Here is a 17,544-nt window from a genome sequence, read left to right as displayed (position 1 = left end):
GAATAATTGACTCAGAGAACAAAATCTAGTTAAATACCTATACTAGCCAGTATAATTTCAGTACAAAGTGGTTCCTAGAGGAGAAGGAAGATGAGCAGTGACAAAGAGTAGGGCAATGCAGTAGGCATCACCATGGTTGTATGTGTTAATAAGACAGGCACTTAAATACTCTCTCTGGGTACAGGTTTCCTGTTTTTTAAGTGCTGGCGAAGCTGTAGAGCAAGTAGAGATTTAAAGAATTCTACCTCTTCTGGATTTTGGGGTTTTGAGTTTGGTTTTATTGACAAGATGACTGTATCTGATTCACCTTTCTGTGTATAGGTACCTTCAGTGTGTAGGATCAAAATGGCTCTTTAGTCCAGAGGACACTGACATAACCTGAACCATGGATGGAAACAAACTTCTGATCATTGAGTGAAAACTGAGCAGTGCAGGAATGTCAGAGGAAAAAACAGCAGGAGATTCTCTCTTTTTTTTTTTTTTTTTATGTGATCAGTCAAGACTGATGTGGCAAATCAGGGCTTAATAGGCCTTACCACTTCACTCTAGCTGCAGCCCCACAGGGCCAGGGATTTCCATAATTTCTCAGTCATATCTGCAAGTTATATTTGTATTTTCTAGAACATCTCAAATGGCACCAGACATCTATACCAAGCCACTTGAATTGCTCTGTAGGTGTTTTTCTACAAGATGTCATTAAGCCAGCTGTGATTGTTTGACTAAACACAATGGTAGTTGTATGAAACGCAAGAACTTATGGTATACAGAAGATAAATTGGATTAATCTGATGTTTTATTTTGCCTTTGAGCTTTGTGATTTTATTTGTAAAGTAATACCAAAATTAAAATTTTTCCTACTTGTGATTTTTTTTTTTTTTTGGTAAGATTTAAGGAGGATGGGCCAGTCCAATATATGCAGCATAAAGAAGCTTTGCTGGAAGCTTTAGAGAATTCAGGATGGCCAATTTCCTATGAAGACGTAATATTGTTAGAAGATGAGATACTGGCAGCATTAACCTATATACAACAAGCCTCTGATCTTCAGGAAGCTGTCAAAAAGGAAACTGAGAAAAGCTCAGAATCACACAATAAAAAGGTAACAAATATTAGAGAGATTCCTCTTCAGTATTTGCTTTTGGAATAATTTTGTTCTGTGGTAACAGCTGATAAATTAGGTGTCTAGCATGAGCATGAATTTATTGTAAAAATGGATAGGGGAAAGAAGGTAGTTAAAAAGAGAGCAAGCTTTCAATGACTTCTTGGACGTGCTGGGGAAGCTGAAGTTCTGGAGCTGAGAGAGCCACAGAAATTGAGCCTCTTAGAAACAAATCTGGGCAAAGTATCTTTACCTCCTCTGCAATGACAGCAGAGATACATATGAAAAAAGAGAAAAAAAGAGATATATAAGCAGCAACTATAAGATTTGTGTTTGGGTCAATATTGATAACCAGGACTAAAAGGTCTTGTAATGTTGGAGTAATTAACCATAATCTTCTGTGGTGTCTTTCTTCTAAGAGAAAAGATTAAGAGAAGGGGTGGGATTCAGCTCCGTATTTGAACACTGAAATTTATCTGTCCATAAATGGCAGACATATGAGAACTGGTGGCTAGTCTCACAGTACTGTGAGCAGAGCCCTAGATGACAGTCGGTGATGTCTGGAAAGTTGTTTAGGTCATCCTAAAGGGTTCACCTAGTATTGGAGAGCCAGAGTACTCTCTCCAGTCCATTAATATATTAGTGGAAAGTATTCTAGCTACTCCAACTGTGATTGAAGTTTGAGATTTTTGGTTGAGAGAGATATATATGTCCCTAAGATAAACCTCTGATTTTACGTGGAATGCTGTCAGAGATTTAATGAAATGCCTATGGAAATACATGAAGCAAGAAGTATGAAAATAAGACTATAAAGTTATTTTAGGCTGCCCTACTGGAAGAGAGAATGCACTTTTTCATTTTAGCTTTTCTTGTGGTGTGTATGTTCACAAAACATGTCTTAGGTTACAATGTTTTATTCTCCTATTATTATTTTTATAATTTCAGAACATTCTTGAAAATGAATTTATTCTACCTTCATAGTCTTATCTTCAGGTTATGAATATGAATTCTCAGGGAAATGAAGAACACACTCACAAGTTCTAAAAAGCAATTTAACCTTCCCCAATGAAAATATTTCTCTATACACTGTTTAAAATTCGAAGTACCTACCAAGATTTGTTTGGTTTCAAGTTGTTTCACCTAATAGGTTCATCAAAGCGTACTTCACTGGGAATTTTGCTGCCTCTGCAGAACTGCTGTCTAGGTGCAGTTATACATAATAGTATGAAAATAAACTCTCTAGAAAATGAATGAGAAAGAAAATCTCTCAGACTTTTAAGTTGGAATAGAAGATAATTAAAAACAAATAGAGAATTAATCATAAAGCTCATATATTAATATATTCCTTCTCTTTTTTTCATTGTTTTATATCACCAAGTGAGAGAAACAACTCTGACTGAACTTGAAGGTGTGCTTGGCCTAGTTGCAGTGAATGCTGAGGAAAGTCCTGTGCTTTGTATCATGTAGGAAACATAACAAAATGACCATAATAGTTCTTTTTTTGCCCTGACATATGCATGTATACATATACAAACACCAGTTTGGAGGGTTAAGCTAAGTGAAACTCAAATGAGCAGAATACAAGCCTGCTCTGTGAGTTCTCAGCAATGAATGGAAATGTGCAATTGGAATTTACAATTGTAAATTATGCCAAATATCCATATGCTCTACCTAGCGGGTCATACCTAGAAATGTGTCAGTATTCTTTAAAAAGGCAGTCTTTAGTTTTATTTGACATTCTCTAACTGAGATATACCTCTCTTTTCATCAAGATCAGCAATAGTTTTCATTATGAACAATATGATTTTACATACCATGACATAAGATATTAAAAATATTTTTGTTAAATTGAATAGAATACAATATGATAGCACGGGCCATGTATGAAAATAATTATTATGGACAGGATCACATTCATTTTTCTGCAATCTTGGAGAGCATGCTCCACTAAGAATGTACATTTGAAAACATTTTAATGTCTTCAAAAAACATATGCTCTTGATTCATTTTGCATTAGTCTGAAAATAATACATTGCTCATACAGCTATTTTGATTATTGATTTACCTCTGCCATATAATGTCCCAATATGAGAGCAGCAGAAACTTGTTCATATTTCATTTGTTGACTGCAATTTTAATGTTGCCTTGAAACAACCAATGTGTGCTCTCAGACTTGATGTGATTAACATTGTGCAATCACTTATCCTGAGTCACCCTGCTTTAGGAGCCTAATCAGAGCACCATCCTCAGTAATTGCTAATCTGCATCTGAAAAGCTTTAAGAGTGAGAGGCAGAAATGCAGATGTAATTAGAGTTCTGTTTATGTGGCGGAAAGAATAGTTAAAAAATCAGAAAAAATCTGAGTAGCTTTTTAGAAATGCTGCCGGAGGTTTTTCCAGTTGTGATTTCTGTCTACAAAATGGGTACAAAAAATAAACTGCCAGTTGAAATACATTACAGCAAGGAAATAGCTGATATAGCACTGAATGAAAATTGTCATTGTGAGATGGTAGCAAAATCACAGTTATCCTGGAGGTCTGCTCAACAAAGCAGACTTCTAAATTTCCTGCTAATTTTTTTACTAAACTCAAAATAACCCTCCTTAGTTTTTAGCTTTTAAGGGCCCCTAATTACCTTCACAACTTCTTAAAAGAATTAGTAATCCTTTTTGGATGTCCTTGCTATGGGAGCTTTCTGTTTAAGCCTACAACTGAATTAATGGTCTGGTTATGCTCCCTCTGTGCTCTGACCTCTGGGAGCTGTGTTGAGGCTGCTGTGTTTTCACATACCTGTGAAAGGTGGGGTACACCAGACCCTTTTTGGAGGAGGATGAAGAAGAAATCCATCTGCACAGGGCCGTAAGATGTCTGAAGATCTCTAGTGATGGAAGAAGTAAATGCTTTGGGAAATGGGCAAACGCATTTAGTTACTATCAGGTAAAATATAAACCACTGAACACTGATGATGGAAGGGCTAATTATAGGTGGTATTTTGCTCAGTTTACTCAGATCTTTTTGCTGTACAGATTAAAGCACTGGTTGACAAAATTCTTCCTCTTCAGGCTGGCACTCAGCTTTCACCTAAAGATATTAAAAGGTATAATTTTTTTTTTTCTTAATAAACAACTGCTTTGACTTAAAATACTGTATCTTGTTTTCTATTTTGGGCTTGTCAGGCATAACAGTCAACCATCATTTCTTATTATGTGTTTGTTTGTTTGTTTGTTTTCTCACTGAATTATTAAGCTGTTTACAACATGATGTCACTTAGTAAAAGGACTTGTTCATGGTTTCCTACCCAATTCTTATTAGATCAGCTCAGGCCTACTAGGGTTGTAATGTTACTATTCTCCTACTATAACAGCTTCCAGTAAAGTTTGGTGCATTCTGTTAATGGCCATGACATCTTCATGTAAAGCATTTCTTTCCCTAAGGGTCACAATCCGGCCTTTGAGAGTGATTGAGAAGATTTAATCTCATACTAAATATTTCTGTTTCCGCATATGAATGGATTTCAGATTCTGCAGAGAAATGAAGCCACATTCCTTGCTAAGGATTGACTCTCTTTAAGAATATATTTTTAGAAGTCCCGTGTTTCCCTTAGGATGAGCTTGAATGTTCAGGGCCTACACTTGTTTGTGATACTGTTAAATGGTCACCATGTGATAAAAATAACTTAAATGGTTAATAAGCATAATGTGTGTTGTAAAGCACGTTTATGTGGGTGGAAAGGGACCTCTAGTGGCTCATTGAATCTGTTCTTTCTGAAAAATGTATTCATATATACAACTGATTTAACTATTCCTAATGAAATATTTATAGTTGAGACTTGATTCTTCACAGGAATGGAAATTCTAAATCTCCCTTGGTAGTTTCATCTGTTTCCTGGTGTCCTAATTCTTACACTCGTCATTCTTCCTCACTGTTCAAGGATCACTAATTGCTGTCTGATGATACCTTTTTCGCATTCGTATGTTTCCTAAACAGCTTGGCATCCCCGTCTTTGTTCTTAAGTGTCTTTAGGGAGGCAAGGCAAAACAAGCATCCAAAATAGCACAACCATAACAAAAAGTTATAACTACCTGGAAATGTTTGGTCAAAATTTCCATTGTCATCAGTGAAGTAACCAGTTGGAGAGTGTGTAGCTACAAAAAGTTCAACTCTTTCATAAAACTGAACTGTGGTCTACACAGAATGGGCTTGTTGCCACTGACAGCCTGGGAAATGCAGTGGCTGCTCAGCTCTGGAGGTGTCAGGATTGTGAAAAGCCAGTTAGAGCACATGGAGATCCGTGGATAGTTTTTCTATCAATTCTCACTTATAGTAGGAAAGTTCTCCTCACTGCAAGAAAGACACTGAGGTGCTGGAGTGAGTTCAGAGAAGGGCAATGAAGCTGGTGAGGGGTCTGGAGCACAAGTGTGATGTGGAGCAGCAGAGGGAGCTGGGGCTGTTCAGCCTGGAGAAAAGGAGGCTGAGGGGAGACCTTATCACTGTCTGCAGCCACCTGAAAGGAGGTTGTAGCATGGAGGGGGTTGGTCTCTTCTCCCAAGTAACAAGTGATAGGATGAGAGCAAATGGTCTCAAGTTGTACCAAGGGAGGTTCAGATTGGGTACTAGGGAACATTTATTCCCAGAAAGGGTTATCAGGTATTGGAACAGGCTGCCCAGGGAAGTGTTTGAGTCACCATCCCTGGAGGTGTTTGAAAGATGTGTAGATGAGGTTCTTAGGGACATGGTTTAGTGCCAGAGTTAGGTTATGGTTGGACTCCATGATCTTGGGGGTCCTTTCCAACCAAAATGATTCTGTGATTCTATGGAAGTGCAAAACCTAATCTCTTTGAATGACAATTTTAAAATGCAGCAAGTATTGGTAGGAGTAAGCAAAGTCTCCTTCACCTCATGTTGTTTAATGCACTGCCTTCAACAGAAGCAGAGCTACACACGGGAGAAATCCCTGGTGATCAAAGAGGGCTCTTTTGTAATAAAAGTACTGAAGAACAATAGTCCAGAAATGGATGCTATGATAGTGTCTGAGTCAGTCGCACTGAACATCTAAAGGCTGTCTGAGAGGAAGGAGAGACAGATTTGAATTTAGAGCATATTTCTGAGCCACCTGACCTCTGCAGGGCTCAGCATCGTCATTGTGGCTGCCTGTTCAGTCTTTAGTACTTGGATTAATGGGGAATGCTGGAACTTGCTCAAGTTATTGATCAAGCATTACAAATTAGTTAATAATAAGTATTCAGCAGCAGCTGTCCCTTTGGAGCCTGAGGAATTAAGTAAATGGTTTACCCAAATACCTTTTGATGTCTGTGGATCTCTAAGTCTTTGCGTTCAAATCAGCCTTTGTTAGGTTGTACTTCAAGCAGTCAGTTAAGCGCTGTGAAGAGCCTCTGGTTTAGACTGAGTTTGAATAACAGAGCTGTTGATATAATTTATAGAAAAATCCTACATATCTCCCATTTAAAATACCTTTTTTTTTTTTTTCCTTTTTGTTTGTGTGTATTTTGCTTATTTTTCGGACTTTTTTTTAAGGGTTGTCTGTGAGTTTTGTGTGGGAGTTGATTGGAAAAAACAGCTTGTGATAGTTGTAGTGAAACTGAGAACAAACAATTTAGTCAAAATTGTTCCCATCTTTTCCGTCATTATTGACTCTTAAGGAAAATTGAGTATAAAAATCAAATATCTCTTTAGGAAGAAAATGTCATGAGACAAGGAAGCAGGTCATACACACCCTAGCAAGCAGGGGGGTTTAGGAGTCTGAATTATGATTGTTTTTGAGAATAGCATGTAGATCTGTGGAAAAGTTTGAGATGTCAGATTGTGTGTTTTTATGATTCAAAGGAATTGTATAAGAGAGAGATGCTTGCAAATTGTTTAGGAGGCAGGTTAATAAATATGTATTTAAAAAATGTATGGAGAAAATGATTTATTTAACTTTGCTTATAGTTTATATTTAGAAACATTATTATGAGCATTATGGAGAAAATAATAGACTTCTTCAAGAATTAATTTGCAGTTTTGGTAAATATAAAATATAGTGTTGTTCTTGAGGATTATTAAAATGTAATTATAAAAACACTGGGATGATGGACTTTTCAGTATTAGAAATAAAATGTTTTTATATTATCAGTTTTCTTAATTGTCTCAGGAAAACAAAATGTAAAGTGTTTTTTGACATTCTGACATATCCATATAATACCCTGATCCTCTCAAAGCTTTCTGTAAGAGAGACACCCTGAATGGGCAGAAATTCTTTCTACTAGAAAAAAAGGGATTCAGGAACATGATCTGCTTCAAAGGCGAATAACACTGAGACTCCACAAAATGTTAATGTGAGAGATAAAAGACTTTAAGGTAAAAGGATCTGCTGACTGTAAAGTCATATACACAGAAGCTCGGAAAGCCCAACAGTATATTTTTATGTAGAGCCACGTGTGGTTTGTGAACACTTTTCCTGTTTTCACATACTGTGTTTCCCAAAGCCCCCTGCTTCAGTTGTTGTGCAAGATCCATCATGCTTTTTGCATTCATAGAATCATAGACTCACAGAATCATTTTGGTTGGAAGAGACCCTTAAGATGATAGAGTTCAACTGTTAACCTAACACTGGCACTAAACCACGTCCCTAAGAACCTCACCTATGTGTCTTTTAAACACATCCACTGATGGTGACTCAACCACTTTCCTGGCAGCCTGTTCCTCATTCAGTTACCAATTGCAGTCACTGATTTCAACTAGGAGTTGAGTCGGTACACAGCCAGCCAGCCCCACTCGTATTTCTCACCACCTGGTGCATGGTCCCCCAGCTACAATTCACCAGCCAGCTCAAGAGCTCTTGTGTGCCTGTGGGGCATTACAGGAGCTGTAGCCCGTGAAGCTGCCCTGCAAAGAAGAGAATTAATGTATGAAGAACCCAAACTAGCAGAGCAGAATGATGGATAGTGGCAGCTCTGGTAAATGTGGTATAATATTTTGCTAAGCTAGAATGTTTTAAAGCTCCTCAAAATTTTAATTTTGAATTTATTGTTGGTAAATAATTTTTTTTTTCCCAGACACTTCAGGAATTTTAAAAAAACTTTTTGATTCTGTATTTGAATTTTTACTCAGTCATTCCATACAGTGAGGTATAATGAATGAAAAAAAGATCATTGTGAAGACTCATCTATCTGGACAAAATGAACTTGTATAGCACTTTTACTTATTCTGCAAAATCAGTTGATTTTTTCTAACCTCATTTTTGAATATGAATTGTACAACTTTGTAGAATTTTTTCTAGCAAAATGGCAGCGAGAACCGTAATTCATCAAGGTGAATTTTCTCCTGAACACTAGGTACTGCTATGACCATGTAAAAGGGGATTTCATAGTGAGAGCTGTTAGATTATGTTATCCATGAGTACTTCCCATAACATCACTTTCTCTGTTTGTAACTATTTTTAATGTTTAAAATAATTCCAGTTTAATGTGAACTATCTGTAGATGTCATAACATTACATTGCCTACATTTTTTATTAATTCCAAAGGATAGATTGAGGCTGACTGGATTAGCTGTTGTGGAAGGAATAATTGTATTGAATTACAGAGACTTGGAGAAGAGACTGTGAAGCCAAAATCTAAAAGAGGACAAAAAGTATTTGTGACTCACAGAAGCCAAAAGGTCATTGCAAGATCAGATGTCACAGGATTTTATTATCCAGGTATGTGGTTTTGTCCACATTTTAAATATTTTTTAGCATTTCTTAATACTGATAAAATGTTAGTTTTGGAAATGATTAGCTACTTCTGTCTTAATCAGATTTAATATTACATATGCATATTATTGAAAAAGTAATAAATATCTTGTGTGTGCCCATATATACATTTATAAAAAGACATACATTTTGTCAAGTTAGAAAGCAATGATACATTTATGTAAGAGGAGTATGGAAGGAAATCCTTTTAAGTAACTGAGTATCCAAGAGTATGAACCTTTCCCTCTTTGATGTCCCCGTTGGGTGTTTCTGTTGAGCATTTGGCAAAAGCTGAGCTTGCATGCGTGTGTGTGTGTGTGTGTGTGTGTGTGTGTGTGTGTGTGTGTGTGTGTGTGTGTGTGTGTGTGTGTGTCTGTGTGTGTGTTCAAAGAATTCACTAAATGATTCTACTTCTTCGTTGATTTTTGAGCCAGAATGATTAGTAGGTACAATTGTATTCTGTTGTTTCATTAAAAAAAGAGCATGTGTGAATGTGTGTTTTTATTTTTGTGTTACCTTCACTTTTTTTTTTTTTAATTTACATATTTTTAACTGTGGTAATAGTTTTATTTTGTCAGCAATCATCCACCTGATCAGCTTACAAATTTCAGACCTAGACTTGAAAATTATTTTTATGGCATTATTAAGAATGGTTACCAGGACTGTGTTTTTTTAAGTACAGATTTCTCTATTGTCCTAGCACAGCTTACTCTAGCTAAATGAAAATGAAGAATGTATAATATAGACATGTTTGACCTCAGTGATGTGTGACAGCCTATAGGATAAAAAAAAAAAAAGAATCCACAAAGGGCATTAAAAAAAATCATTTGAATATTTTATTATGTTGGTTTTTTAGGAACTGTGATAAAGAATATCAGTTCTACTTGTGCACTTGTTGACTTCAGCAATGGGGAAGCCTGGATTGTGCCTGTGAAGTTCGCTATACCTGTGGGAGGTGCTGTGCCATGCCCCCATCTGCAGGTGAAAAGTTGTATTTTTTCATGACAGCAAATATGCATTTTTAACGTTGTTCATTTGGTCACACATAGAATAACAGATAGCTTTTAAAAAACTCTTTTAAATACATCTATTTATTTTAAAGGAGAGTTCTTAGTGCTAGTAATATCATACTGTTTTCAACATGCTATTATTTATTTGTTTGATACTTGTTTTTGTCGTAATCCTATTCCTTATTAGAATTCTATATTATCTTCTTTATAAAACATGATTATTTGCCCACCTATAGAAGAAAGGTGAGCTATTTACCAGCAGACTGATTGTTTCCTAGCACATAGATTACAAATCAAGGAAAGCCTTTTATACTCAACATGATGTACAGCAGGTCATAACCATTTGTTTTTCACAGCATATATTAAACCCAGCAGATAACCTTATACTAAGGCAAATAACAGTAATAATAATAATAATAAAAAAATTAGTCTATTTCTGTTTTTATTTAAAATTTATCAGCTGGCTATCTGTAATCACAGTTGTTTTTTTCAGGTGATTCTTATTTTACACACCAGGGAGATGATGGATACAGAAAGGATGCAGAATAGATACAGCTGCTTCGAATACAAGAAGCATTTTTATAACTGCCTTGTTGCACTTAAAACTAGGGACATGCCTTTCTTTCTGTTTGAAATGAAAGCAAATCCTGATATGGTAGTTCCTGGTATTTCGTAAAGGGAACATCTGCAGAATTTGATAGAAAATGGTGACTTCTGCGTTCATTTTAAAAATCATTTTATATAAGTCAGGTACATCTGGACTTCTCTAAAATTCCCAATGTTGGTTTAAAAGCTTATTAAAAACAAATTTGCACAAAATCCAAGGGAACATAGAGTTGTATGAGTTTCCTTATTGAGTGTGACTTGCTAGTTGAGCCCTTATACATTTAGTGGGGCTCTGCCCTTTGTTTTCACTATGTGTTCTCTCCCTGATTCGGTGGAAATTGTGAGTGATCCTTACACGCAACAACCAAGTTATTGTCTTTTAAAGAAAAAATAATGCACGGGAACATGTTAGAATGATGATTTATGTAAAAATATCTATTTACCTTTAGTGTCTTGTAAAACTGACAAGCTACACAGTTCTTGCAAACTGCTGCTTTCCTGATGTGCAGGTTGGAGACTATGTCTTTGCCAGAACTGGGATGCTAACAGGCAATGAGTTTTATGCACCTGCCATTGTCATAGCAACACCAAAGAGGGTGGAAATGGGTGACAAACTCTACACGGTTCTGCTGTTCAACAACAAGAAAGTAAGTAAACCTAAAAGATGATACCAATTTGGCAATGGTATCACCATTGTTCTAATGAGGCAGATATAATTTTCCAGTCTAATGAGCTCACTGTCCCAATGCCTGTCTCCAGCTAACCAAAGTAAATAATATTTCAGGGCTCAATGAAATAGGGCTCATGTAACAGACATGACCTAAGAAATTCTGTAGGATAATTTATTCTTAAATCATACTCTGTTCTTTCCTCTATAATCCCTTTGGTGACTTTCACAAGCTCCGTGCTGGTAAAATGAGAAACATAAGGAGCTTTATCACAGTTAGTATAGTCTTAAATTCATTTTGTTATGTTTGGTTTTTTGTTTGTAAGCCATTATGATAATTATACTGCATGTTTCATGATGCATATTAAGAAATGGTACTTTGTACTTGAAACTTTTATCTTCATTATTTAGAGGCTGATTACAGTTTCATTAAACAGTTGGCTTTTTATACATATGTATCTTCATAGTTTCTGGGATTTAGATTTAAATTAGATGAATGTTGATTGTATTATTGCAGGAACACTGTGTAAGAAGTGGGCTTATTAAAATCAGCCAAATGAAGTATGCCTTCTCCTGTCGGTACATAAGAATGGCGCAGATGGTGGATTATATGACGTGAGTGTGCTTGAACCTAAAAATATAAAACTTATTTTGCATGAATCCTAAATGTTGCACTTTGGGTTAAACTATGCTGCCAGATTTCTGTATGTAGCTGGCTTCCTCTACACATGCAATCAAGTCATTTGACCCACAATCATGTCAATCAGAAGAGCATTAACTGTCTGTCCTAACGTTTTATTATCTGGCAACATTATTATCTGGAAACATTGATGGGATGTGATGGTTTGAAACTTAGCCCCATGAAGATGTTAGAGGATTGCTGAAACATGAAGGGGAGTTTCTATTTGTTGTAGACTTTGTTTTTCTTTTAAGGTATTTATTGAACTATAAAGCTATACATTAAATCACAAGTTGTTTCCAAGATAGTGAATTTTCTGCTGGGCTTAAATCTGGGGAATGATGGGGAGAGCGCATGTAAGGATGAACACAAGCCACAATTTAAATTCTGCAGAACTTACAACAGCAGACATAACATTTTTCTGGTGTGAAGTGTGTGCCGATCATGCAGTGATTCCAAGTGATTGTGGGTTAATTTTATATCCTGTATTAAGCTCTAGTTTAATCCATTGGAAATAACATTGGATTTTGATGACCTTCAGAGGACCAACAATCTCTAACAGGTAGCAACAACAGATCTCAGCAAGTAGAATATGAACAGAACAATCATCTAGGGACATTTCTTCAGAGTACATTCCCAAACTCCACCAATCTGTGATTTAAGGATTTTCAGAAGCAGAAATGAAGCCTGTGTATTAAACAGCCTTGATGGATTTTTTCTTCCATGAATTTGCGCAGTTACTTTTTGAACACGTGTAAACGTTTATCATCCATAGCCTTTTCCCAGAAGGAGCTGCACACTTTCACATTTGGTGTGAGAAAACATATGCTTTTGTTTTGAATCTTCCATCTGCCTTGACATTCCATAGGGATCCTAAACTGAAAGGTTTCCTCTTCCGTGTATGTCAACATAGTACAGGCAATGCTGCCAAAGGATGGTATAATCTCCATCATGGGAGATTTTTTCCCAAGAGGTTGCATGAACAGGACAAATCCCACTTTTAAAGGCAGTGTTAGAATTTCTCCATTTTTATTGGAATGTTCTAACATGAAGATCAGTGTTAAAGATTACATGTAAAAATTATGGGCGAGGGTTCCAGTTGTGGGCCAATTAATGGATTCCCTGAGAATGATGGAACAACAAGCAGCACTGGTTTAAGCCCTGTTTCCCACACATTTTATAGGAGTGATTCCAGCACAGTTTGAAACTTGCTCTTCTGCCAGTTTGCAGCCCCAGCACATAAACAAATGAATGCCCCCACTTTATTGAGCAGAATTCCAGATCTGGAAATGCATCCAGGCCAGATCACCTACATGATGGTTACCTCTTTTCACAGAAAAGTTCACCTGAAGACCATGGTTTCCTACTTAATACATACAATCAGTTGAAAAAAGGCAGGTATATAATTGAGCTGAGTTCCAGCAAAATCAGTGGAAGTCTTTCCCTTCCACTGAGTTGGATTATATTATAAATGAGGTAGCTGATTAAGAAAAGATGTGACTCAATGCATAAGAAATAAGAATGGCTTCCATTCTAAACACTTTCTTTCATGACTGAGTGCTTTAATATAAAATTTAATAGTGATATCAAATCTGGCAGATCTCTAGGTAAAAAAGTACTGGAAACTGCATATTCAAGTCATATTAATTGTGAATTTCTATATAGTGTTTACAGCTAGTAAACACTGATCTGTTGTAAATGCACTGGCCAGTTTGTATAGCAGATGATTTAAATTAAATTAATGGAATCCAAATAAAATATTCAAAACAATATTGTTGCCACAGCACAAAATAATGGATTCTCAGTTAAGGCGTTCATTGTATCCCTTTTAAAACAAACTAAAACATTTTTTTAGCATGGCCTGGAATAGAGCATAAATATTGCAAGCATAATGATTGTACACCCATGTCTTACAGTTGTTTTAAGGTCTGAAGTTTTCACTACATCATTTCTCTTTTTTCTCACAGCAGTTGTAGATTTTAGAAACAAACCACCATATTTGAAATGAGAATGTTTTTTTCTGCAAAATGTCTGTATTTTTGAGGATAGCAGTATTCAAATTTTCCTCAAATTAATGGAACATGAGAAGTGCCTCCAAATGTTATTATTTCAAATGCTTTCTGATTGCTAGTGTTTTTTAAAGACACCCAGGCCCAGACAAGCAAAGAGACATTGTCAGACTCAAAGCAGCAACACTTGAGCATTTGGCAGCTCTGAGAGTGGCATTTAGGTGCTTTGGCTCCATGGATGTATATTGAAGGTCGAGATTTACAGTGCCGAGTGCAGTGAAAAGTGTAAAGCATCCAATAAGAAATGACAAAGAGATCTAAGCATCTGAAACTGAGACTCTCAACTAGATACTCACTTACAGCCCTGAACTAGACATATTTGAGCTTTTGGGATTCCCAGAATTGTCTGTTGGCATTGCATAAATTACATAAATAGTGATTTTTAGCATAGAGGCAACATACACCTAACTCCCAGGTACCCAGATGAAGTACACTGGTGTGCCAATAAAAACCTTGGTGATCACTACTGATCCACAATATTCCATGATTCGCTGCCAGAATCACAGTACCTTCTTTTGCACATTCTCAGCTTTATAATCTACTGCAATACATTTCTCTCCATCTTTTTCCACATTATGTGTCATATCTAGTTCTGCTGAATTTTTAGTCTCCTTTGGAAAAAATAATGATGGAAGCCTGAGGCTATAGAGCTTTTATATTTATGAGTCTTAAGTTTCCTACTTCTTGGATCTATAACTTTCTACAGTAAATTGCTTTATGAGATTTGAGTATACAGTCCCTTAAAATGCACTTACTAATTCAGAATGTTCGTCAGGTGCTTGTAACATTCCCAGCAAAGTTTTGAGTTCTTTGTAAAGTCACATACTTGTAAAGTGAAATCTCATTGCTTTCTTGCTGGGCATTGGCTACATTGACTCAGTGGCTGCATCATGAAAAGCTGGCACTGGCCATGATTTTACTTTATATTTGTTTCTTTGTGTAACTGCCATGTTGTGTTGAATGATTGTTTTTATGAGAAGGTGTACATTCAAAGCCACTAAACAACTGTATTTCATTAGTTACACATCAGTTACTAATATTAGCAATGCTATAGCAGTTTTCCAGCTCACAGTTAGTTGGAGTTTCCATTAGAGCCCTTACCTTTTAGAGGGCATGGAAGTGTGCTTTCCACTGGAGCTTTATATTTATTATATTCTAAAAGAGATACTTACCTCTCATGTCATACTTACCAGAGGGGAACAGTGCAGCATATTGCTCATGGGTGTGCACAGATCTAATGAGAACATGCTGACATTGTTGATAGAAACAAAGAAACTAGAAGCATGATTTAGTCAGAAAGGAAACAAAAAGTTTGAATGCAATACACTTTTAAGAGTTCAAAAAGAGACAATCCTTGTGTGCTAAGTCCTGTAGAAGAAAGGGAAAGAAATAAAAGGCATAAACCAGGCTCCCCTGTTGACAGTGAGTCCACAGTGCACGTAGATGTATTACAATGGTTGGCTAACTCTTCAGCTCTGGGTCCTCTGAGATTGTCTTTGATGTTTAATGTGGTGTGTGCTAGGGGTCATGTTCAATTCACTGAACTTTAGAGGTACTAATATAGCTCTCATAACTTTAATATCAGATGGTGGCATGTGTTTGGAGTGCCATCACAGCGGAAAGAAATAATTGTGGTAGAACTCTTCAAATATAACTACCAAATTCCACGTGCAAAATAAAACGCTATGTGCTCTGGGCCCACACCATAAAAGAGCATTATTGCCCAAATCCTTTGTGGAGTCATAAGAGGTAGACGGAATTAGGGGCCAGAGGCCTGTTTTAGGCTATTCTTTACTTATTTATAAATAGAAGAGAAACTGAATTGTAAGATATTTATAGCCCTGTCAAATGGTCAAGAGTGTGGTAAGTCTTTCTCTTGTCAGTACTGTGAGATCTGGGAAAAGGTGAAATCTATGTCATGTAAAAAAGGATTCAAAATAGTGCATGATATGCGTGCTTTTAGCATAGTGCATTTCCTGATCTGATTTTCCAGCCTACACAGAGAGACCACAAGGCCCAATCCTCACTCATGTGTGGAAGATGAAGGAGAAGCAGCAAATAAAAGTATTGTGAAAGAAGACAGGGGAAAAAAGAAAAAGAATTGGAGAGCAGAAGACAAAAGACATCCCAGGGAGAAGACACTGGGCTGTTATGATCCTTTGGTTGTCTCCAGAAGGGAAGTAAAACGGAGAGGAAGAAATTCACTGCCTAGTAATGGAGAAGAATTTGGCAGTAAAGAAGTAGCTCTGGAAAATTATAAATATTAGGGATTAAACAGATCTGATGAGCCTTCAGTTAATCACCACACAAGAAACCAGGTTTCTAAATTTCTGGGTGTTACACCAGCCTGCTTTCCCATGTCCTGTGTGACGAGGTTCTTTCACCTCCTTTGAAAACCATTCTTCACACTGATCAATCTCATCATGTGTTTCCACAGCAAAGGGGAGAACTGAATAAAGCATGTTCCAGCATACACTATCTTAATTTCCCTAACATTTGTAGCTGCAGTAAGATGCAGTAACACCAATCTCTGTGCCTGCTAATAAAAAGAATACATATTCCAATCCTTCTGCTGTTTGTTACTTGTTAGATTAAAGGCATGTCTATATTGTGAACATTTCCTTACCCAATTTATTACACCTGGGGACTGAGAACTCTTGTGCTCCATAGAAAACATCCTTAAAGATCTGCCTACCTTTCCAGAGATTTGTCTTGTCACTTCTTATGAACTCTCCAGGTACATATTTATTTTTTAAATAATCTGATTGGGCTGTATTTTGTAACTACTCCATGTGTTAATCAACACTTTTCCTATGGTTCTGCTGGCTTCATGTATACAGTCGTCTATTATATGAGGAAGTAAGTTCTCCTAAACTTGAATAAGCATCACTTAATATAGAGATGGATTTTTGTGCTCTCCAAGATAATGTGGATTCAGCTACCTGGCTCTTATGTAAGTGGTTGATGAGTCCTTATATTTCCTTGAAGCCTTATATATATCCACAGAGTGATGGGTCCTGTATGAATTAATGGAGAATTTTTGAATGTTTGTGGTTTCATTTGTACTCAGCTATTCCTGATTGTTAGGAGACATCAACAACCCACTCCTTTTGTTCCTACTCAGGGAAACAATGTTAACAGAAGTGAATAAGATTCAATAATTGTGTTAGTTATTTAGAGTATATTAGCTTCATTATTGTGATGTGTAACCTTGTCTTATTTATTCCAGAACTATTATATTTAACACATTATTATTCTAATGTGTATGCTTGTTGCTCTTAGTTTGTTAGATAGCTCTGTAAGTTTAGAAGAGAGTGAATGAAGTCCTGGCAAATTCCTGTTCACTGTTAGTGGGCTAATGATTCTTTATCTAGATAACTCAAATAATACTTGTTGATTGGTTATTACAATAACTGTTTTTATAGATACTTTAAAAACCATGTATTTCTTTCTATAGAAAAATTCTTCTCCCTGTCTTTCAAGTCTCCTCTCTGCTCTAGAATGCTTAAATTCAACATTCATTTCACATGATTTCCTTATTGATTTTCCAAAATTGTGATCTAGTAAAAAACTAAATCAGAAAACAATTCAGAGGTAAGCACAGGTATGATATACAGTAATAGACTGCATTGCCTGGTGCGTTAGCAAGTCATAGCTAAGACAGCCCAAGTATCCTTTTTAATTTA

General features: G+C 36.3%; 1 protein-coding gene across 4 annotated transcripts in view; it reads left to right on the top strand.

Annotated features, from left to right (window-relative positions):
- Positions 1-16,422, top strand: part of VWA3B (von Willebrand factor A domain containing 3B) — a 73,595-nt gene extending 57,173 nt beyond the window's left edge. For all 4 annotated transcript variants that reach the window (XM_071813607.1, XM_071813605.1, XM_071813602.1 and 1 more), the window contains 6 exons: positions 886-1,096; positions 8,680-8,794; positions 9,684-9,808; positions 10,953-11,090; positions 11,628-11,725; positions 15,852-16,422. In XM_071813607.1, the coding sequence (XP_071669708.1) occupies positions 886-1,096; positions 8,680-8,794; positions 9,684-9,808; positions 10,953-11,090; positions 11,628-11,725; positions 15,852-16,125 (961 nt within the window). In that variant the 3' untranslated portion in view covers positions 16,126-16,422. The remainder of the gene's footprint in view (positions 1-885; positions 1,097-8,679; positions 8,795-9,683; positions 9,809-10,952; positions 11,091-11,627; positions 11,726-15,851) is intronic.
- The last annotated feature ends 1,122 nt before the right edge of the window (positions 16,423-17,544 follow it).

This window comes from Patagioenas fasciata, chromosome 1 (genome assembly GCF_037038585.1).
Source record: "Patagioenas fasciata isolate bPatFas1 chromosome 1, bPatFas1.hap1, whole genome shotgun sequence".
NCBI classification, from domain to species: Eukaryota; Metazoa; Chordata; class Aves; order Columbiformes; family Columbidae; genus Patagioenas; species Patagioenas fasciata.
Note: the sequence above shows the minus strand (reverse complement) of the source record. Positions and strands in the feature narration are given on the sequence as shown.